The 24,330-nt window shown below is 34.1% G+C and overlaps 1 protein-coding gene across 1 annotated transcript in view; it reads left to right on the top strand.

Moving 5' to 3' along the window:
• APCDD1 (APC down-regulated 1) overlaps positions 1 to 24,330 on the top strand; it is a 53,346-nt gene that overhangs the window by 3,698 nt on the left and 25,318 nt on the right. The window contains exons 2-3 of the mRNA XM_074274894.1: positions 10,513 to 10,696; positions 19,295 to 19,826. Coding sequence (XP_074130995.1) covers positions 10,513 to 10,696; positions 19,295 to 19,826 — 716 coding nt within the window. The remainder of the gene's footprint in view (positions 1 to 10,512; positions 10,697 to 19,294; positions 19,827 to 24,330) is intronic.

The following is a 24,330-nucleotide window of genomic DNA, read 5'->3' as shown; positions in this document are numbered from 1 at the left end:
TCCATTTTTTTTTTCTTACAGAAGGCAATTGGAGGAAATATTTTGTAAGGGGAAGTAATACTTGGAGTTGTTTCTATTTTTGAGAGAAGAAGGATTAAAAGAAAAAGAATTGCAAAGCTATAGTTAAATGACAAAGGAGATTCACAACATGTCATGCAATTCCAAAAGGAATCTACTTTGGACAAAACTTTAGAATAACCATAATTGATCACATAATGCTGTAGATATATCAATAAGAAGTAGAAAGAACAGGCACAAGGAATTTGCATAACTTCATGCTGAAATGAGAAAAATGATCATAATCAATAAGTCTATATACTTTCAGATGGTATTAGATAATAATTGAGATACAGTGGAAAAATGGAACATTGAATTTCTTATTTTTATTTTGTTAAAGTATTTTGATACAAAACAGGTACCAATCTGTCTTGTACTTTAAGGAAGGTTTTCATGTGTATAGCATATACCAGTCCCACTTTGGTATCAGGGATTTTAGAAAATTTTTTTCTTTGTGAAAGGAATCAGTTATGTAATGGTGCATGCATTTTTAATAAATTAACTCAAATGCTTTGGGAAGAAATGCATTTGGGAAACTTGGGCAACTGATTTTTTTTACCTGAATTCAAATCTTTCCTCCCCAAATATAGGGTTTTCTCATAATGTTTTTGAGGATGATTTTTATTCTGTCTTGTAACTTCAGTTGTGAGAATTTGAAAGTAGGTAAAAGATTTTATAAGGATAAATAGGGAGGTCATAAAGACATTTACATGTAGATGCATGATTTTAGGTTTTAAAATTATTCCTCCTTGACTAAGCCACTGATAGATTGCCTCATGACTGTTTTTTTCATGTTTTAGGGGGAAAATTAAAACCATCATCCAAAAACCTTTCTTACCTACATTATAGTAAAATATGTAATGAAGAGATTATAATTCATTGTTAATTTTTCTGAAAGTTTTTTTAATCTGCAAATTTAAGACCCAACTTCAAATGACAGCATATTTATCAGATTTATTCTTCCATTTGATTAGTGATGTGATTGCATCAGCTAATTCAAGTCAATTCATGATAATATTACAAATGTCAGGAACTCTACTATCAGGTTCTATTGTCTTTTAAGAGGTGGAGGTTGAGACCTAAGATTGTGCAGTGATAGAATCAGGACTACAATTTAAATCTACTGGTTCATAATCAAAAGTTCAAGATAACGAATGTCAAGGAAAGTATGTTGCTAGAAGTTGCCCCCTCTCACTCTTTTCTCAGCTAGTGTAAAAAGTGTAAAAGTCTCAGATGTTAACTTCTCAAATTAGTGAGCTCCAGGATACTCACATAGTTGATTTGTCTGTAATAGAAAGATTTGATTCTAAAATTTGTTACTGATATTGTGAGAACCTCTTTTTAAAAATGGTTGTTATTGATAGAATTGATTCACTTTTTTTCTGGGAAATGAAGCTCTTTATTTAATTTCATTCATTTGTGTCTAAACTTCCAACTATTTCTATGATGACAACTTGACTCTAAAAAAAAATTAAAGAATATTAAGATAAAGGTTTAATAATTAGGGCAAAAAGTATGGCAAAATTTATAGTTTATGGATTTGGGTTTGAATCTTGGCATTGCTAATTATGGTTTGTGTGATCTTGGGCAAGTCAGTTAACCTCTCTGAGTTACCTCATCTGTAAAAGAAAAACAGTAGGCTAGATGATTTCTGAACATCCCTTGCCCCTTGAGATCCTATGTAATTGCTGGAAATATAGTTTGCTGGAAGAATTTCATGATGCTAAGAAAATGTTTTCTTTCCATTCTCTGACCTTTTTTAGAGCAGTAGGAAAAAATGGTGTGAAAACTTAAATATAAAGATAAAATGACCAAAAGCATAAATTTCATGAAAAATCTAGGTGCAAGGTTCTTGTTTTAAGCCAGTGGCTTAGCAGAGACAACCAGAGACCTCCTTCTCCTCTCTCTGCAAGATGAAAGAAGAGGTGGCAAGTGTTTCATAATTACATTCTGGTTTTGAGCTTTGAGCATAAAGCAGAAGTTTGATTAAATTGGCAGTTGACATAGTCAATTTAAAATATCAACAAACTATATATGAGTCATCCTAACGTATATTCATGATTTTTATGTTTCTCAAATGTATGTGTGTATCTTTGCCTCTCTGCAGATCAGGGAAATGAAGATAAGGAAAATATCCAGGTTACTAAAGCAAAAAAAAAAAAAAAATTGAATGAGGGAAAAGCAAGACTGGACCTAAATTGATCACTCTTCTCTATATGTTGCTTATGTGTTTAGTTCTCTTTTCAGTTAACTGGTAGTGAAAAACCACATTGTGTTTTTCCCAGAGATCCCATATAGATAATGGTTCAAAATGATTAAGCCTTTAGATTAGGGATCCCCACTTGGTTCGTGAGTAGATCTATTTTTTAATTCCCTGAAGCTTTGCAATTGCTATGGGGGAGAGAAGTGGAGAAATAGTAAAATTCTTGGAGATAGAGATTGCTAAAAGTAAAAATCATTATGTAGAAAAGAGAAAGAAGGGGACTATTGCTCCTCCCTTCCCCCTGCTGGAAATCCTAGCAAATCACAGCAAGCCCTTTTCTGGAAAGGAAAGAGAAGGAAGGGTTAGTGCCCCCAAGAACTAGTTTGAAGATTTACCAGGAGATACTTTGGAGTTTATACTCACATATCTCCAGATTGGAGTCTTATATATTAAAAACCCAAGAGAACACCTGATGTACAGCCAAAATCAAAGTAACATGTGATTAGTATCCTTTTTTATGATTTTTTTTCTAGCAAAAGAAAAAAATCAAAGCTTTTAATGGTGACTTCACAAGAAATGTGTATTCCACTATACCCCACCCTCATAAAGGGAGTAAGGAAGAAATGGAGAAAAAAGGGCAAAAACAGTTTTGTTTATCCCTGTAAAGATGAAAATTAAAAGCAATGCCAAGAAACTATAGTTAACTAGTATTATCAGAATCACTATTTTCTATTACACTAAAAATGAAAAGCCCTCCTAATATTTATCTAACAATTACTACATCAAAGTATAGTTTGTGGTAATAACTTTATTTAATTGAGAGAGCAATTGCATGGATAAGTAATTACCTATATTTAAACTAATCAGTTACATTTTTACATGCTAGAAAGTTTTCATCTTTCAGACAAGTTTTAACTTGAAATATAGCATGGTTATAGTAGAAATAGAATCGTATTCTTAACATATATTATTTACAATTGGAGTTTCACAAAAGATAATATGTTAAAATTATAGTTCATATTCACAGGTTTTTCATTAGCCTTTTTTTCCTCCTTTTATCTTTTCAATTACTTTTTAGAAAATACTTTATTTTTTGCTTTCATAGCCTTTACCTATATGGATAAATATAATAGAAAAAAGAAAATTCAGACAATAAAAATTGCTGTTCAAAAATGTTGAGGTTAGAAAGTAGAATGACCAAAAAAGGATGTCCAAATTAATTAGACTAATCAGATTGATTAGACTTTTTTCCATTTCTTACTTATATAAACACAGCCTTTTTAGAGATACCTGCCCTATGTCCCACAAAATCTCTTCCTTTTACCCCCAGGGGAAAAATGAGCACAATCTTTTGGGTGTCAGTTTACTCATATCATGGATGAGAGGATCACAAATAGGGAGTAGTGTTTACTATTGTTAGTGTAGATCAAAGAGAGGGGTTGCATGTGTATCATTTGTGGAATAAGTATGCTAAGATCAGCTCTCCACAGCCATCATCTGGTGAATTTAGGCAGTGTAGACAGCCCAAGTAATTCAAAACCTAATGTTCATTTGGTGCCTGGTCTTATGTTCTGACAAGGTGAGCTCTCTTTTTCTTTTTATGTGGAACCTTGTCTTTAAAACTGTTATTACTGAGAACTTCTGCTCCAGAAATAGAAAGTTGTTGTGATCCTAATTAAGATAATTTTGGCAAGATTTAAGGTGTTGGCAAGAATAATCTAACCCCTAAGAGTAAATCACTTGCTCCTGTAAAGTGAAACAAATGCATCAGAATGTAAAAGTATCATTTACTGCCTTGAAAGTGGTAATTTGCTAAGTGGTAGGTACCCTTATGCCCTAAAGACTTCATTTGCTTTCATAGCTTTTATGCAGTGTTGCTCACTCTGCATAGGAGCAAGCCTATTACACATACACCAGAGTTTCACTACAATTCTCTCCAGCATCTATTTCCTGAGACTTAATTGTACTTGAGACTAGTTTTACAACAAGATTATTTGTGTACTTGGTTGGAATCCAATTTGCATCCTTCGTGAACCAAATTCTATTTTATGACAAAGTGTTGTAATTATTGTTTAGTATTTACATAGTATTTGATATTTAGAAAACATTTCACTGATATGTTTTATTAATTATTCCCCATCATACCTATAAGGAAGACTACTATTGATTTTCCCACTTTATAAATGGGATGAGGCACAGTAATATGAAGGATCAGTTGACTGAAGTCATGCTATTGGCTAGTATCTTACAATCCCTTCTTCTCTGAGTATTGCTTAGTCACTTTTCTTTGTCAAGAATAATCCATAGTAAAGTTAAAAAATTCCAGAATCAAACCTTTACAGTAATGTAGCCGACTAAGCACTTTAACCTATACATGTGATGGTTTCCTCTTACATTCTTTACTGTCATAATAGAGGAAATAGAATAAAGATAAACACATTAGATTAAAACAAACAAACAAAGAAAACAAGCAAACAAAACCCAAACTCAAGTTTGGATATGTCCTCAAGTTAGCACATGCCACCCAGTCTCTAGTGCTTTTTATATATGAAGTGGCTGTATAAGGAAAATGAATATTCAGATTGAAGAGCCTGAGGCACTGCTAGATTCCTATCATCAAAGAAAGATGTCTCTAAGAAGGCAGATTTTTAACAATCAAACTGAATGAAGTTTTTGGTTAACTCTTAGTTAACAAAAAAATTCAGTTAACTACAACATCTCATACCCTGAGCATTCTAGTTAACTATTTTTAAAAACTAGATAAATATATATAAATATGAACCCATATAGAGTAACTTCATTATTATCAGGTACTCTTTAAGATTTGGAGGCAGAGGATCTAAATTTCTACTATAAAGCTATGTCTATCAAGTTAGGGGCAAAGAATAAGCATTTATTAATTACCTACTATGTGTCAGGCACTGGACTAATCACTTTTATAAATAGCTAATTCCTTACAACAGCCCAGAATCCTGATTTATTATTTACCCCATTGTATAGTTTAAAAATTGAAGCAAACAATAATTTCCCCTGAATCACTCAGTACCTAATGCCATAATTGTACTGAGATCTGCCTGTCTTTGGGCCTAATGTGCTTGAACCACTCGATGCTTCTATTATTCAAAGACTAAAAAACTAAATACAGAGATAGGAAAAAAGGTAAGATAGAATGTTTAGAATGGACTTGTCTAGTTTGTTAATCAAAGACACATTTATGCCTACATATCTTGTTTATTAGAAATATTTCCTCAAGTGGGAATCCAGAGGTCTTAGATTTAGATAAAATTCATCACTGATGTGATCTATAAATAATTCAATACCTGATTCTTCAGAGCAAAGCTTATAGAGTTCAAGGATTTCATGTTGCTATGCTTAACTTCATTGTTCCTTAGATTAATGCTTTTAAAATGAATTTTCAATTCTCTGCCATTTATAAAAAGTCTAACACCTCCTACAGCTGCTTTCCTTGTTTTCCATACCATTACAACCAAGTGAATATTTGAAGATGAATGTTGATGACTAAATGAATATTGAAAAGGTAGTTAGGACAGTATACTTCATATGATGTATTACAAGCATCCTTTCATTAATTTGAACTACCGATTTTATTCCCTTGTTAATGATGTGTTGTTGCTGTTGTTTTTTCAAATAAAATACTTAAACTTCATTTTTAAAAAAATTTACTACTGTCACTTCATAGTAGGTAGTAACTTATAGGATGCTGGGCCTAGAATCAGGAAGATTTGAGTTCAAACCCCCCCTTGAACATTTAGTAGCTGTGCTACCATGAACTTATTACTTATTGTTTGTCATAATCCACCGGAGAAGGAAATGGCAAATCCCATTTGATATCTTTGTCAAGAAAACTCCAGAGAATATTGGTGTGCTGTGGTCTATGAGGTCACTAAGAATTGGAAATGATTGAACAACAACAAAAACTTTATAGCATTGATTTGATATTATTTTGTCCTGCCTACTAAACTTGAATTTCTTTGATGTTATTGTTATATTGATTGGGTTTTTGTCCATGTTAGAGCCTCTGAATAGGAAGAAATAAAGACGTAGTTTCTCTCTATCTGTCTTTCTGTCTCTCTTGATCTCTATGTGTGCATGTCTCTGTCTCTGTCTCTCTCTTTGTGTGTGTGTGTCTCTCTCTGTCTGCCTCTCTCATTCTCTTTTTCTCTTGCTCTATCCTTCTTCCTCCTCTCTTCCCCTCCTTACCTCTACTTCTCTTTTTCCTTTTTTTCCTATTTGTATTTGACTCATTTGCCAAAAAATTCCTGGGGAAAATTATATAATGAATTATATTATCTCAGAAATGAGCTTCAAAGATTTCTCCCTCAGTTAACTGGTTTCCTTCTAATTTTAATTATAGATGTTTGTACAAAAACCTCTTAATTTTATATATTTCCTTCTGTCCTTTGCTCTCTGCCACTTCTCCTCACCATGCCCTTAACATGGAAGAGCAGCATAAAAGAAGGAGTGTACTAAGCATCAATGGTTAATGTAAATAGCTTCTGTTCTTCTCTACTGCTTTGTTCCTTTCCCTACCTTCCCGCTTCAGTTAAATTATCATGTATTTCTGGGCATCTCCTTCTTTGACATCTTTAGGATCAGTGATTAGCAGGATGTTTTCTAGGCATTTTAGAACCTCTCAGCTATACAAATACCCAACTTTAACCTCTAGATCTCATACCTAGGATAAAAGGCAACTAGATGATAGAGAGGATACATGGCTGGATCTGGAGTTGGGAAACCTAAATTTGACTTTAGACATTGTATGATTTGTGTAAAGCTGGGTAAATTACTGAATCTCTGTCAGCCTCAACTTATCTATACAATGGGAATAATAAAAATAAGAACAACTACCTCTCAGGGTTGTGAGGTTCAAATGAAATAAAATTTGCAAAGTGTTTTTCAAATCTTAAAGTACTACACAAATACTAGCTATTATTATCAATATTATATCTAAATACCTCCAACTGATCAGATTAGGGTTCATAATGAATCAGAGTTCATACTTTAGTATCCTATCCATGGAATGAATTAGTTCCTGCCATTCATTTTCCATAGCCAACCTTGCAGCCATACTATTTGGGTTGCTACAATAATCAACCATTACTTGCATATACTTAATTTGGCATCTTGTCTCCACTGTGTGGAATTTAACGACTAAAGTTAAAAGATAATTGGGAGACTGAGAACAAATGAGAACAGGCACTTCACAGAATAGTAATGAAGGAAATCTGAATTTTGACTCAAGACATGGACTTGAGTCCTGATTCTTATTTCCTCATTGAATGATCTTGAGCGAGTTACCTTTGACCCAAACAACTACTGGCACAGTAGTTAGAGTGCTATAGTTAGTATCAGGAGGAAATGAATTCAAATTCTTCCTCAAATACTTAGCTGGACAAGTTACCTAATCTCTCAGCCTCAGTTTCCTTATTTGTAAAATAGGATAATAATACTATCTATCTCATATCATTGTTAAGAACATGAAATGAAATAATATTTATAAAGGACTTTGAAAACCTTAAAGTACTAAATGAATGCTATTATTTTCTTTAGTCTATTGATTTCTCCTTTCTTAGATTTTGTTAGATTCTATTGCTCAGCCATTTCCAGTTATTTTTGACTTGACAAATCCATTTGGGGTTTTCTTGATAAAGATACTAGACATTTACTTTTCCAGTTCATTTTACAGAGAAGGAAACTGAGGCAAACAGAATTAAGTGTCATCCCTAGGATTGTATATCTAGTAAGTATCTGAGGCTAGATTTGAACTCATGAAGATGAGTCTTCCTAACTTCAGGCCTTGCACTCTATATCACCTTTTCCAATATTCCTTAATCTCAGTGCCTTCCTCTGAGATTACTGAGGTCCTTGAGAATGGGGCTGAATTTTTTTAACCTTTCTTTTGTTTCCATGATGCCTAACACTTAATCGGTGCTTAATAAATGCTTATTGCCTTGACTTGGTCTTCAGTCTTCAAAATAGTATTGACACTCTGTAGCACATATTCAGATCCTATATTCCCTGCCAAAGCTACAGATATCCCATCCTATGCCTTTACTCTCACCTTGCTGACACTTCTATGTCTGGAGTCAGAGATAACTGAGTTCAAATCCTTTCTCAGATACTTAATAGTTTTATGGCTCTGGACAAGTCATTTACCCTGTGTCTCTCTGAGCTTCTTCAACCTTAAAGTAAGAATAATAATAACACCTACTACTGGGATGTTATGTAAATTGCTTAGTATGGTATTATGGCATGTGGGAGCTTCTTAATAAATGCATGTTTCCTTTTTCCTTCCTGCTGTAGGGGGTCTTTACATCTTATTTTAATCCACTAATTCCACATATAGACTTAATCTTATTGTCTATTTATCTTTAAATAGAGCCTCTTGATGCTCTCTACCCATCTATATAAAATAGACTATATTTTTAAGACGCGGTTTGGTCCCCAACTCCCTTTCTTGATGACTTCACCTTCCACTGATCTCTCCCTTTTATATAATTCCTTAGTTATTTCTACTATAAAATGAGCATCAGAAAAGCATGGAAAGATTTATATGAACTGATGTTAAGTGAAATGAATAGAACCAAGAAAATTTACAAAGCAACAACAAGATTATGTAATGATCAACTGTGACAGACTTGGCTCTTTTTAACAATGAGGTAATTCGAGGCAATTTCAATAGTCTTGTGATGGTAAGAGCCATCTGCATCCAGAGAGAATACTATGGAGACTGAATATGGATCAAAGCAAAATATTTTTACCTTATTTGTTGTTCTTCATTTGCTTGCTTTTTAATCATTTTTTTCCCTTTCACCTTTTGATCCATTTTTCTAATGCAGCATGACAAATATGGAAATATATTTAGAAGATTGCACATTTAGCCTATATTGGATTGTTTGCTATCTTTGGGGAGTGGGTTTGGTGAGAGGGAGGGAGAAAAAATTAACACAAGATTTTACAAAGATGAATGTTGAAAGCTCTCTACATGTATTTGGTAAAATAAAAGACTTAAAAAACTGTAAAATGAGCACTTTGCTATGTAAATTATACTTTTGATTTCATGTATATGTAACAGAAAACTCATATTCATTCCTTTTACATATGCATATTTATAAATTGTCTTTTCCCAAGTAGATTGTAAGTTCTTTCACATGTCTTATGCTTTTATATTCCCTGTAGTTCATACAACTTAACATAATAGTCACTTGTTAATATTTATTATTTGATAAAATTGGCCTTTTTAGAAAGGATGTGAGTATAATATTGCCTCAATACCAAGCAGCCCTCAGGAGTGGCTAAAGAGAAGGCCAGGTGTCTCAGGGATTATAGAAGGAAACCAAAGAGAGGCTTGCATACTATTGGATACAGGAAACAACTTTGTTGAAACTACCTCCTTGAGAACTATTAAGAAGATTTAGCAGTAAAACTAACAGAAGAAAGTGTCTATTAGGAATAAAGTTTCTCTGAGTGGATGCCCATCAGTTGGAGAATGACTGAATAAGTTATGTTATATGAATGTTATGGAATATTATTGTTCTATAAGAAATGATCAGCAGGATGATTTCAGAGAGGCCTGGAGAGACTTACATGAACTGACGCTAAGTGAAATGAGCAGAACAAGGAGGTCATTGTACATGGTAACAAGAAGATTATACAATGATCAATTCTGATGTGGCTTTTTTCAACAATGTGATGATGTAGACCAGTTCCAATGATCTTGTGATGAAAAGAGCCATCTGTACCCAGAGAAAGGACTGTGGGAATTGAATGTGGATCACAACATAGCATTTTTATTCTTTTTGTTGTTATTTGCTTGCATTTTATTTTCTTCATTTTTTTCCTTTTTGACTTGATTTTTCTTATGCAGCAAGATAACTGTATAACTATGTATGTATATATATTGGATTTCATATACATTTTATCAAGTTTAACATGTTTTGGACTACTTGTCCATCGAGGGGAGGGGTGGGGGAAAAGGGGTGAAATTAGAACACGAAGTTTTGCAAAGGTTAATGTTGAAAAATTGTTCATGTATATGTTTTTAAAATAAAAAGCTTTAATTTAAAAAAAGAAATAAATTTTCTACTAATGAGACCAAATATGACAAACAAAATGCTTTGTCAGTTCATACTGTTTCCTCTGTACAAATTATTTTAGCCAGCTTTGTCATAGATGGTTCCTGAGCTCCAGAGGCCTACTGACTACATTTTTTCACTTGTCTTTCTTTCTAGGGCTGGGAGAAGGTTCTGCCCTTCTTCATCCAGATAGCAGATCCCATCCTCGATCTTTAGAGAAAAGTGCTTGGAGAGCTTTCAAGGAATCTCAGTGTCATCACATGCTCAAACACCTCCACAATGGAGCACGGATCACTGTACAGATGCCACCCACAATTGAGGGCCACTGGGTTTCCACAGGGTAAGAAGGACAAAGGTAGTGATGGGGAAACCTCACAGAGCACTGCAATGGAAGAGAAATGAAAAATGTTCTTTCTTATCCGTTTGAAGTCTCAGATGCACAGAAACTTCCTATAATATTCAATGAAAACTCTATTCCCTTGTTATCTGAATTTTATCCTAGATGGCATGCAATAAAAAAACAAAATCTGTTAAGGAACAGAGCTAAGTACTGTTGAAACCTTATGCTCAGGAAGAGATTATACTGTAACACAGTTGACCACATAGAGTTAGTGAATGGAACCTTGTTTACTGAACTGTATCCTACTGCTTGTTTATATAAAAGAGGCATTAGCAAGTGAAATTAAGTATCTGTATTTTACCAACCCCTGAAACATAGTTAGCTCCTTATGGTCTAAATACTGTAATCATATTCAACTAATGCAATACATGTGACTTCAAGGCTTTAACAGGAGAGGTCCAGATTTACCTCTACTAGTCTTTTTCTTTGCTACAGATGTGAGATTCATCATTAATTGAGCACTAGATTATAAAAAATAATCTAAAAGTCTAAGGACCTCAGGCCTGTGGCATTTGTTGTCATTTAATGCTTCTGAGTTACCAAGGCTAGATCTCAGTAGGCTGATTTCTTCCTTCCAGGGCACCATAGAAAACTGCCATCATGTCAGAGGTGGTGTGTAGCCAGATGGTTTGGTTAATGCCAAAGGTAGAGAGTGAAATCAATTTGTGATTCAGCTTTTCATGCTTTTTCTGTAAAAATATGTTTCTATCAATGTAGCAGTATAAACACAAACTAATCATTCATAAATTGATATATCTTTAATAAACAAACAACTCAAAATTTAAAAATTGAATACCTTTGAAAGAGATGAAGCATTCAGTCACTTCTTTTCACTATATAATAGATTATTACTTCCTAATAATATACAAAAGAGAAATCTTTTGTATTTTAATCAACAAGTATTTGCTAAACATCTTTGTTAACTGGTGATACAAAGACAAGGTTAAATAATAGTTGAAGCACATGTTCATATCTAAATAAATAGAAAATAAATAAAAGATAAATCCAACGTAACTAAGGTAAGAAACCTGAGCAACTGATAGAGATCCTTTCTGAGGTTACTGGCAGTAGTAACTTTTGAATTTTTTTTTTCATTTTTTGGACATTAGAGTTGTGATCACAGATCTTTGCCACATAAATTGTGCCTTCACTCTTTGTACTTCATTGTAGTTTTTGGCATCTATTGAAAGTTCTTGGATCATATGAGTTCCTTAGTTATTTTCCTAACTAGTCTTTCTTTTGTTAAGAAGTAGTTGCTGTTTTATACAATTTCTTAGACTAGTTCTTTATTTCCTTTTCTTTATCTTCTGTTAGAACAATAGCAACAAAAAAGGAGAAATATCAGTCTATATAATCTTAGCATTTCTGTGATTGTTTTTTTTTTTCTTTTCTGTCTCTGACAACCTTGATTCCATGGTACTGACTTCTTTATCCTTGCATCTTACTATTCATCAATGTTATTCTAAGTAGAATGACTCTAGATTCTTATTAAATAGACTAGTGACTTTCAGGATCTTTCAAGTTTTTAGAGGTTTTGCCATTTTTTCTTTTTGCATAAAATATGTTTAAAATCCAGTTTTAAAATGTTTTTTTTTTTATCTATTTTAGGCATATTGCAGTTGTAATTCTGTTTAGCTGTAGGGAAGAAAGGGTAAGAAACTGTTTAAGGGAAGTTAGATGTTTTCTAGTGTCAATCTTAAAAAATAGTCTTAAAGAATCTTATCTATGGATAAATTATTCCTCTCTAAAGATATTATTTTGGCAAATTATTCATTAATTAAAGTTATAAACATTTTAAAAAAACTCATTGGTGGTTCAGACTTAAACTTTTCACTAAGGTAGCATGGAAAGGCTCTTCCTTATCAAACAGAAAAATATTAAACATTGAAGAGTACAGTACCTCAATTTATTTTTAATAATAGTGATTAAAGTTGCTTGGTGCCACATTCGTTAATACTGATTTCTCTCAAATAAAATCCTTTTGGGGGTGCAGCCAAGATGGAGAAGAGTAGACTCATCTGTCTGAGCTCTTCTAAGTGCTCCCTCAAATCAGCAGCAGATTAAGTCTCTCTCTGAACAGAAACCACAAGTAAATGGAGTAAAATAGATATCCAGAAGAACTTTGGAAGAACTTCAGAAAAGGTCTGTTTCAATAGAGCAGGGGGAGAAGCTGCTGAACTCAGATCACAGTGCAGGGAGCAAGGGTGTTGTGGCATCTGCACACTGGGGAATCTATTGCAAGGGTCTTAGGCTACTCTGTCTTGGTTGCAAGCTGGTGGTTCAGCAGATTGCTGCAAGATACCCAAAAGCAAATACAAAAGGCAAATTGTGAGCCACTGAGCCCAAGAAGAAGGCAGCAGATGGCTGTGCCTACCCAACACCAGAAGTCAGTCAGCAGCATTGGTCCTAAGGCAAACTAAAGCAGCTGTTGCCCATTTGCCTTAAGAACAAACCTCAACCTTTAAAAAATGAGCAAAAAAACCAAAAAACTAAAAGAACTCTGACTATAGACAGTTTTTATGTAGAAAGAGAAGAATAGAACTCAGATCTTAAGGATCTTAAAGGCAAATCAACTCCAGATGAAACCCCAAAGATTGATGTGTTGGTCCCCATTTCACAAGGCTCTCTTGGATCAAAAAGCATCTTAAAAGAGTTAGAAGAAAAATGGGTAAAGAAATGATATCTTTGCAAGAGGGTATGGAAAAGGAAAACCAGAAATGATCTGAAGAAAACTCCTTAAAAAATAGATTTGATGAAATGGAAAAAACATAAAATATTTTTGGTTTTGATTTTGTCTGGTCTTTTGAGTCTGTCAGAGTAGGAAACCCTGGTATGAAAATTCCTACCAAAAATGCAGAAAGACAAGTTTGTTGTGACTTAAAGAGTTGCCCAAAGTACTAAGAAGTTGTGATTTTCCCCCCAAAGTGGGGGCATCACACTACCTACTCTTTCTACTTCCATCTGTTCAAAGGAAAAAAAAACCCACACATACTGAAAAACCTTCTCTCTTCTATAACCAATTCCTTGGCACACATTTCAACATTATTCAGGATAATTATGAGGTATATACATTTTTGGTGGGCATCTTTTGGGGGGAGGAGAGAGCTTGTTCCAAAGCCGTGATTTCACTGGCATATCAAATTTTCTGTGTGAAAGCCAATGCAAGTTCACAACCACTCTGTAATTTACAGATTTAAAAAATTAGCTGGGGCAGTGAAGGGTTAAATGACTTTGTCTGTGATCACATGGTCAATGTGTACTAGGTGCAGGATTTGAACTGTCTCCTGACTCCAGTAAGAACCTTCCATCCACTATGATATGCTGCCTCTCAAGAATAATGAATTTACACTTACTAATTCATCATGAATTCAAAAAGTAAAAGAAATAGTTTGGATGTACAATTAGACACCAAAGTCATATCTCCACAGAAAATAATAGGGATTGGATCACCTACATGTTGCAGAAGATTTCATTTAGTAAGAGCTTCTCAGCAGCACACACTTCTGTCCAACATTCTTCCATTTGCACATCTGGTGCCTACTAAGTACGACAACACATATTATGATATTTTACATGGTCAGTCAGACAATATTTGATGAGCATTTTTTATGTTCTAGGCTCTGAAGGGTATTCAAAGATGTAAAAGACAGCCCTTATCTGAAATGGCTTATAATTTTGTTGGAAGGAGAAAAATTAAATAATACAAGGTAACAATATAAAAACTAACAGAAAACAATCTATAATTTCCATATATGTAGTATAAGTGAACAGTTCTCAAATTTTTGGTCTCAAGATCTTCTGAAATTTATTGAAGTCCCCAAAGGGCTTTTATTTGTGTAAGTTATATTGATTTGATTTTTACCAATTTGCATAAATTACTATTATTCTTAAGATAGTTTTGTTCTTGTAGACTTCCTGAAAAGATTTCAAAGATCCCCAAGAGTCCCTGGACCACACTTTGAGAAATGATGATTTAAATAATAAGTGCTATGAATTTAGAGAATGATATAAGAAAGACTTGAGATAGAGCTTAAATGGTGGAAAGAGAGAAAGCTGATTTTGGATAGATAATGTGAGTAAAATCATAAAAGCAAGAAAGCATAAGGAATATATCAAGAGAAAGTAGTTTAGTTGAAATTGAAATTTTGCTTATGTAGGGAATGGGAAATAAATCTGGAGAGATGATTGAGTTAAGATTGTAAAGAAGTTTGAATACAGACATGAAGAATTTGTCAGCCATTCAATAAACATTAAGTTTGGATTATGTGAATTTTAGCCTATAAACATTAGGAGTCATTGAAGATATTTGAGTAAGGGAATTAAGTGGGATTTTAGAAAGATTAACATGACAGTGAAGTGCAAGTTGAGATATGATACAAAAAGTGATGAAGACTATCAGTGGCAAAATTCCTTATGGAAACTCATGCTTCATAGCCTTGCTCTGGAACTGGGGACAAAACCTGACAGAATATCCTAAGTAATTTTATTCTCATTTGGAATGCCAAGGAAGACATTTTTTCTGTTGTAGTGGAGATGATGATACATGTAGCTTTTGAAAACAATGTATTAATATCATAATTAGAACATAATTGTTATGAACCATAGACCAAAGGCACTGGACTGTTCTTTTGGATAGAACATTCAAAGATTTCCCCTTTATCTGCTGTTAAGCATAATTTCATACATGTAAATTAATGGTAATTTTAGCAGTATATGTAGCACTTATGTAAAATATATTGATAATTTTGGTACAGTAATGATCCAAATCTTAAATTCCTCTTGTCATAGCTTTCATGGCATTCTAACAACCAAAGAAGTGATTTGGCCAATTTTCTTGCCAGAATAAGAGGATCCTTTAATTGAAGGTTCTTGGTCATAATTAAGCTTTTTTTTTTTTTTTTTTTTTTTTTAGCTAACATTAATTGACATCTCCCCTTTTACATGCTAGAAAAAAATACAAGTTTAAACTACCTGGAGATTGAACTCCCCACTACCTACTAATTGTAATACTTTCATATCAAGAGTAAATAAAATTGATCTACAAGTATATATATATATATACCTTGTTTCTCCTATATATAAAGAGCTGGATTTGGGTATTTTAAACTATTGTCACTAAATTTAAATTGAGAAAAAAAAAAAGAGAAATTTGCCAAAGTAAGAGAGGCGTAAAAGATTAGGCAAAGTGCAAAGGAATGTTTTGAGACATATTTAAGGACAGAAATAAAGAGGATCTTCTACAAAGAGGAGAGAAGAAAGAGAGATAGTTGACTAGATGATAAAATGAGATGCAAAATAGGTTGAATGAGCCAAGATGGGAGAAAGGAAAAAAGAATAAGAGCTTCAAGACAGGCAGCTTCAAGAGAAAGCAAGCAGATTAAGACTATATAGCCACTTCATAAATAAGGAAAATAAGTATTTCTGACCAAGCATATTGATTTTGGAATCAGAGTACCTGAATTCAAACCCTGCCTCAGCTGTTTTATGCAGGCATAGCCTCGGTCAAGTTATTTCAACTTTCTCAGTTCTGGTTTCTTTATGTCTAAAATGAGACTGATAAACTAAATACTCTCTAGAGTTCTTTCTGGTTGTAACTGTATGCCATCAACCAATAAATATTTCTTAAGAACCTACTGTGGAGGATTAGGTGGTACAGTGGATAGAGCAGTGGTCCTAGAATCTGGAAGACCTTAGTTCAAATTCAGCATTACACATTTGACACTTACTAGCTGTGTGACCCTGGGCAAGTCACTTTAACCTACTGTATGTTTGATACTGTACTTAAGCACTGCAGATGCAAAAAGAGGCCAAAGACAATGTCTGCCCTGGAAGAGCTTACAATCTAACATCAAAATAAAAAAAAAAAAAAAAAAAAGAAAAGAAGCATATAGCATACAAATGAAGAAAGGAACAATTAATTTGGTCAAAGGAGTGAACAAATGAAAAAAAAAAGTGGAATTCACCATATACTTGTCTTACTGTAATGCAGATAATATTCTTTCTCCCCACTTTCCCCTCCCATTTTCCCATTCTAATTTTGCTATGATCTGCTCTGATTCTCTGGAATGTTCTTTCTCTGCCTCATAGCTGCTGTTGAAATTTCTTCTTATTCTCCCCTTTCCTCACCAATGGCCTAACTCAAATATCATTTCTTCCAGGAAACTAAATGGTTATTCAAATGAGTGAAATCCTTCTCAACTTTCCAACAAATAGAAGCAAATTTGTCCCTTCACAAATTTCTAATGCCTTTTTTTGGTCTTTATCATATCTTCTTTTGAAAATACTAGTATTATTGTTAGAGTTGTGAATTGACCCAACCATTCTGGAGAGCAATATGGAACTAGCCAAAAGGCTATCCAAATTGTGTATACTCTTTGATCCAGCAATATCTCTACTGGGCCTTTATCCTGAGAGATCATAAAAAGGGAAAAGGACCCACATGTGCAAAAATGTTTGTAGCAGCCCTTTTTTGTAGTGGCAAGGAACTGGAAATTGAGTGGATGCCAATCAGTTGGAGAATTGTTGAATAAGTTATGATATATGAATATTGTAGAATATTGTTGTTCTCTAAGAAACAATTAGCAGGATGATTTCAGAGATGCCTGGAGAAGTTACATGAACTGATGCTAAGTGAAGTGAATAGAACCAAGAGAGCATCATACATAACAATAACAAAATTATACGATGATCAATTCTGATGGATATGACTCTTTTCAACAATGAAGTGATTCAGGCCAATTCAATGGTCAAGTGATGGAGAGACTCATCACCATTCAGAGAGAGAACTGTGGGGATGAAGTGTGGATCACAATATATAGCATTTTCACTCTTTTTGTTGTTTGCTTGCATTTTGTTTTCTTTCTCATTTTTTTCCTTTTTGATCTGATTTTTCTTGTGCAGCATGATAATTATGGAACTATTATAGAATTGCACATATTTAATATATATTGGATTAGTTGTCATCTAGGGGAGAGGGATGGGAGGGAGAAAAATATTTGAAATACAAGGTTTTGTAAGGTTGAATATTGAAAACTATCTATGCATATATTTTGAAAATAAAAAGTTTTTTCAAATACCAGTATTATAGTAAATTCCCTTCTTTTCTAAATACTAGTGATATCGTATAATATAAATACTTGATGTAAATGCTAGTATTTACATAGAACTTAAAGTTTTACAAAACACTTTGCATACATTATCTCATTTGATCCTCATAATAATAAAATGTTTTTATATCACTATTTTATAGATAAGGAAACTAATGTTGATAGAGATTAAGTGACTTGCCCACAGTCCCATAGTAGTAAATGATTACAGCAAGATATGAACTCCTGTTATTCCTTATGTCTAATGCTCCACACACTTTTGTGCATGTTTATTTTAACTCTTTTTTATTTTAGGCTCCTCCAGGGCATATGACTATGTCTTCTTTTATCTTTGTACCTTTAGCTACTAACATTGTGCTACTAACACAATGTCTTAAACATAATGAATGGCACATAGTAAGTGTTAGTTGAATGAAATTCAATTGATTTAATATAATACTGTAGTGTAGATGGTCTCAATGACTTCTTTAGTCCTTTCCAGCCTTAGGACTTCATAATTTTAAGTAGAAAGTAAAAGGAGATATGCCTCAGAGAAAAACAAAGTTTGCTACTGCCAAAACTCCAAGACAAGTGAGAAAATCTCCATCCTGCCTCCCTCCCCAAATATTGACACTTATAGAAAGAGCACACAGAATTATAGCAGCAAGTCTCATTTTTAAAAGCAACTTGAGAAGGAATAGTTTGTCAATTCTAGATATGCTGTACAAGTGATGTTTTTTTTTTTGTTTTTTTTTTTACCTCTTATATTTACACCTCCCCCCCCCCCCCGGAAATACTATAGAGTATATTTTGTTAGTTTATTTGTTTAAGTGAAGAGATATGGGAAGAGAATGGTTTGGTCCATGAGTGATGACTTATGGTGAGAACATGGTTCAGTATATAAAATTAGGTTCATGCAAAAGATTGTTTGAAACTTCTCTTTTATAGCAGCAGGGAATGTTTCTATGTTTTTAAAATTAAAATGTAAAGGATATTTTTTCTTAATTAATTTATTATTAGTTATTATTGTATCATATATTTATATCACACAATTAATTAATTTAAGAATGGAACCTATTTTCAGATTTAGAGACTTACCTTTTATAAACAAAGAATGAGATTTGTAGGATTTATAGGATGATGAATGACCTTTTATATAGCTTAAATGAATGCTTGTCTAGAATGATAGCTTTCTGGAGTGAAAAAAGCCTGGATCTGTAATCAAAGAATTTGAATTTGAATGCTACATTTATTATTATTGCTATGATTGTGGATTAACTATGAAACTGCTCTGGGGTTCCCTTTTGTCAACAGTAAAACAAGGTAATTGGGCTAGATAATTTTTAATTTAGCTCTAAATTATATGTTTCTATTATATTTTTTCATTTCAGAAAGTGGTAGTGGTTTCCATTTCTCAATTTTTTTTTTTAATTCTCTTCCTTTTGTTCCCTAGATGTGAAGTAAGATCTGGTCCAGAATTCATTACCAGGTCTTATCGATTCTACCACAATAATACCTTCAAGGCCTACCAGTTTTATTATGGTGGTAACCGCTGTACCAATCCTACCTACACTCTAGTTATCAGAGGTAAAATAAGGCTTCGCCAAGCATCATGGATCATCCGAGGAGGGACTGAAGCAGACTACCAGCTACACAATGTCCAGATCATCTGCCATACTGAGGCTGTTGCTGAAAGACTTAGTCAGCTAGTAAATCGCACATGTCCTGGTTTCATCCCTTCAGATAGCCCCTGGGTACAGGATGCCACTTATGACTTATGGCGAGAGGAAAATGGTCGTGAATGTACAAAGGCAGTGAATTTTGCTATGCATGAGCTTCAACTCATCCGGGTGGAAAAACAATATCTCCATCACAATCTGGATCATCTTGTAGAAGAACTGTTCCTTGGTGACATTCACACTGACTCCAGCCAAAGAATGTTCTATCGACCATCCAGTTACCAGCCACCCCTACAGAATGCCAAGGTATGTCATTCTAGGACCATCAGAAATCTCCCGTTTTACATTTAAGATGATTTAAAATGAGATAAAATCAGCAGACTTTTTGTCCCAAAGTTACTGTTGAGCATAGGAAATGGCATACCAATGGCTGAAGAGGTGAGACCTTTGAATAATGAGGGCAGTAGTTTAAAAAATGAACTGAATCATATCAGGAAACTGGGATATGGAAGATGAAAGGTAGAGAAAGAGGTAAAGGAAAAAGAAAGAAGAAAAAAACAAAAGCAGAAGTGACAAATGAAAAAAATCAAAGTATCAATAATAATAGTAGTAACAATAATCTTAGCTAGCATTGATATAATGCTTTATAGTTTGCAAAAGCACTTTAGCAACAATGTTGGGTAGGTTATTTGCATTTTGAAGATAGGGAAACTGAGGCAAAAAGTAAATGACTTTTCCCCAGAGTTATATAGCTATTAAATTTCAGAGACCAGATTTCATCTCGATCTTCTTAACTTCAGGCTCAACACTTTATCGTTGGTGTCACCAAACTGTTTCTAGCAATGAAAAATTACTATGCTGTGTGACCCTGGATAAATCACAATTTCTTGGACTTCAATTCCTTATCTATAAAAATGAGAGGCTTGAACTAGTTAAACTCTGAAGACCCTTCCAGTTCAGCATATATGACCTTTACAACACATTTTTCTCATAACAGCTTTATGAGATAGGTAATTTAAAAATTGTTATCTCCAATTTATAAATGCAGGAAGTGTTAGAAAGAGACCCATGGTCCCATAGCTAGTAAATGGCAGAGTTAGGACTTGCTAGAAGCTTAGTTAAGTCTCCCAGTTGTACAACTTCAAATCCATGCTATGTCTCACAAAGCATGTGAAAAAACAAGTCCATACATGGACATGTATGGTAGTAGTGATCCTAAAGGGAGAAGAGGAAGGCACAATTGGTAGCCATGAAGAAGGAATATGATCAGGTAAGTGATGACTCTACCATTTTCATTAATAACAACAATAATAATATCCTGCATTTACAACGCACTTCTCCTTCTCTTGAAGAGTTTAATGTTCCTCAGAGCAAGAATACAACATGACCGATATAAACACATAAAGAAAGGGTATCTAGCTGAAAGTACCTGGGCCCCTTTTAGATTCTCTTTTCCCCACAGGGCTGAGCACAAACTTTACTGTGTGCTATCTTCACCTAGTTGCAGAACACTGATTACACAGTTATATAGTACAGATAGTTTGAAGAGAAATTTCATAAGCCTGACCACAATCAGTAGAAGTGTGTGAACTTGGAAGACTGGGAAGTCTGATAGCTATATGTTCAGCTCTAGCCACTTTTAGGTAGGTAGAAATGGAACAGGGAGAAGTGTAATGCAGCCAGGATTAGAAAGGTTCCCTTAGGAAATATTGACTTAACTAGAATGTTGACATTTCTAGGGATTTTTTTTGCCCAAATGCTTTGAATTTGCAAATTTCTTTGGTGATACTCTCAGGAGAACAGTGGCTCCTAATTGGATTGATCTATTTGCTGATAAGGGTATATTTGTGCATGTGTGTGTGTGTGTGTGTGTGTGTGTGTGTGTGTTTATGTGTATGTATGCATGTGTGTATGAATCAGAATAATTTTCTCTCATATTCTGAGACAAATCATAACTGAATGAGATAGCACAAAATATTTCCTTTCTCAAATACTATTCAGTATTGGAGATTGTTATTTGAATCTATCTTATCATGACTTCACATGACAAAAACACTCTCCTTTTATTATAGTTATATAAAATCTTCTGAGAAAGCTTCCTTGCCAAGGATATTTCCTATAAATGAATCTTGTCATGGCTATGTCTTGGCATTTGTAATTGAAATATGTCTGATGAACTAGTGTGCTGAGATACAGAGCCACTTGGAGATCATTCTGAGTTGGCAGCTTGCCAGAATGATGTCAAGGGCCATTTGAAATTTTGTTCCAAAGGGGAATATAAGCCAGAGCTATTTTTTTCTGCCTCATCTGTTTCAAACTATCTGAAAAGAAAAAAGGTGAACTAAGTTTGAGGAAAAGGGAAGTTTTAATTCTTGGTCCTTGTGGCTGTAAAAAAGAACTCCATATACAATCTCTAGACCCCCCTGAAAGTTCTTTAAATTAGTAAAGTAGAAATTTCTAAAGATTTCCCCTTTCAGTAGATTGATTCCTTTGGAAAGAAAAAAAGAGGAAACAAAAAAAAAATCTGCTCCCAAACATGATGGACAAGTCTTTAATGAAATCTTTCAGGGATACTCATAAAATCTGAACATTTGTTAATCAGCCTGAAATTTTCATTTGGGAATTTTGATTGCCAGAATTCAGCCCTCTGATGGGTAATATGTTCTTTTAAGACTCTAGTTTGAGAGGTAGTAGGAAAAAGAAAAATAGCAGGAAAAACTTCTTTCTTGGTCTTAGGTTTCATCTTCATAAATGAAGCCATCTCTCAAAATATATATGACACTCAGAGGATAGGAAATGAGCCTTTGATTTCATTGGTACAGCAAACTCCCAGATAAGAGAACTCTCTCTACTCATGCAGACTGGCGTCTTTTCTATACCTGATAAGTTTTAGTCTTAGAGAATTACCTGGGGGAATTGAGAGGTTAAATGAGTTGTAAAAGATCCCATAGCCAGCATATGGCAGAACAAGGACATGGACTCAGGTGTTTGTTACTCCTAAGTCAGGTCTTTGTCCACTCTGCAATCCTGCCTCTCATGAAAAGGAGAAGTAGGATAAAAAGGATTTGGGAAATGTAGAAAATTCATATTTGCCAAAGCATCAAGCTCAACCTCACCCTTGCTCCTTCTCACCCTTCATTTTCCAATATTTAGCACAAATGTTAATAAATACACTTCACAACATCTGTAAGACTCCATATCTTTTAGGCAATTCTCCAGGACTGATCTGAAGGTTGAATATTACAGCAGAAAGCATGCTGCTGGTTTCAGAGGTAGAGGTAGGATTCAAATTCCAGCTCTACTTCTTACTGAATGTGAAAAGCCTTCATGTCTCTGGATATCAGTTCCTTGATTATAAAATGAGGGGGAATTGGACTAAATGGCTTCTAGAGCTATGATTCTTATGACCCCATTTGTAGAGCACATTCTTTATGAAGCCTAAATCACAAATCTTCACATAATCACCAATACCTAGAAAATTGATTCAGTTTAACTTAATCTCCTCCAAATTGGCTGGAAAAATAACCAAATTGTAGGCTAATTAACAAGCACTTGTTAAGCATTTACTATGTGCCAGGTTTTGTGTTAAGTTCTAAGGTTACAAAGAAAGGTAAAAGGATAGTTCATGCCTTCAAGGAACTCCTCTTCTAATCAAGCAAACAGCTGTGTACATCTAAGTTATGTACACTGAAACTGGATGGTCATCTTAGAGGAAAAACATTAGCAGTGGGAAAAGGGGTGAAGAGGTACCACAAAGGTACCACTCTTACAGAATGTGGATTTTGACATGAGTTTTAAAAGAGACCAGAGAAACCAGAAGGCAGAAATAAAAAAGAAAAATTCTAGTGTAAGAGGATAGACAATCATTCTGTATCATTGTATTATGTAGTTTATGGAGGGGAGCAAACTGTAAGAAGACTGAAAAGGGAAGAAGGGACCAGGTTTGGAAAGAATAATATATTTGGATGTGGAGATAATAAGGGAGCTTTTGAAGTTTCTTGAGCTAAGAGGTTGAGTTACATTGTCATATCTGAGCTTTTGGAAGAACACTAACAGCTGATTAGAAGATGTATTAGAGTGGAGAGAGACTTGATACAAGGAAAACAACTGGTAGTCCAGCCTCAGGTAATGAGGAATTGTCCACAGGAGACAGTTGTGTGAGTGGAGAGAAAAGGATACACTAATAGAAATAACAAGACTTGACTAGAAATGGTCATATGGAGTTAGTGTGAGGGAAGAGAAGTCAAGGATGATGATACAGAGATGGTGGTATTGAAGACTGTAAATCAAGGCATTTAAATAATTTACACAGAATGCCTCTGATTGAGACTTGGTAGTAGAATGAGCACTGGTTACAAGATCTGGATTCCAGTCTGACTTTTGCTTCTGTAAGTTTAAGCACATCACATATTTTTTAGTCTCCTAAAGATTTCTGCGGTTCTTTTCAGTTCTCAAATATTAGGATGAAAGGAGTTAGTTCACCATGACATTCTTTTCTTATGAACTTAGGTTTGTCTCATTTTCTATTCCCCTCTTAAAACCCTAATGGTGTGGCTTCTCAGATGAGACCAGGGAGCCTAAAAATCAAAGGGTTTTTTTAAGTGTTTAATAAGGCTTCTGGCTTCTTCCCATTTCCCCCCACCCCTCTCCTCTCCCCTACTTTCCTATCATTTCCTTTGAACTCCTAAGAGGGATTTTCATGTTGGTCAGTGTCCATTCTCAGAACAGAGCCCATCTGTAGTGAGAACAGAGACATACAGAGTTCTTTGAAAACATCTGAGGGTTAGGAAGATTTTTTTTTCAGATCCTT

This window comes from Sminthopsis crassicaudata, chromosome 1 (genome assembly GCF_048593235.1).
Source record: "Sminthopsis crassicaudata isolate SCR6 chromosome 1, ASM4859323v1, whole genome shotgun sequence".
Taxonomy (NCBI): Eukaryota; Metazoa; Chordata; class Mammalia; order Dasyuromorphia; family Dasyuridae; genus Sminthopsis; species Sminthopsis crassicaudata.
This window is presented reverse-complemented; position numbering and strand designations above follow the sequence as displayed.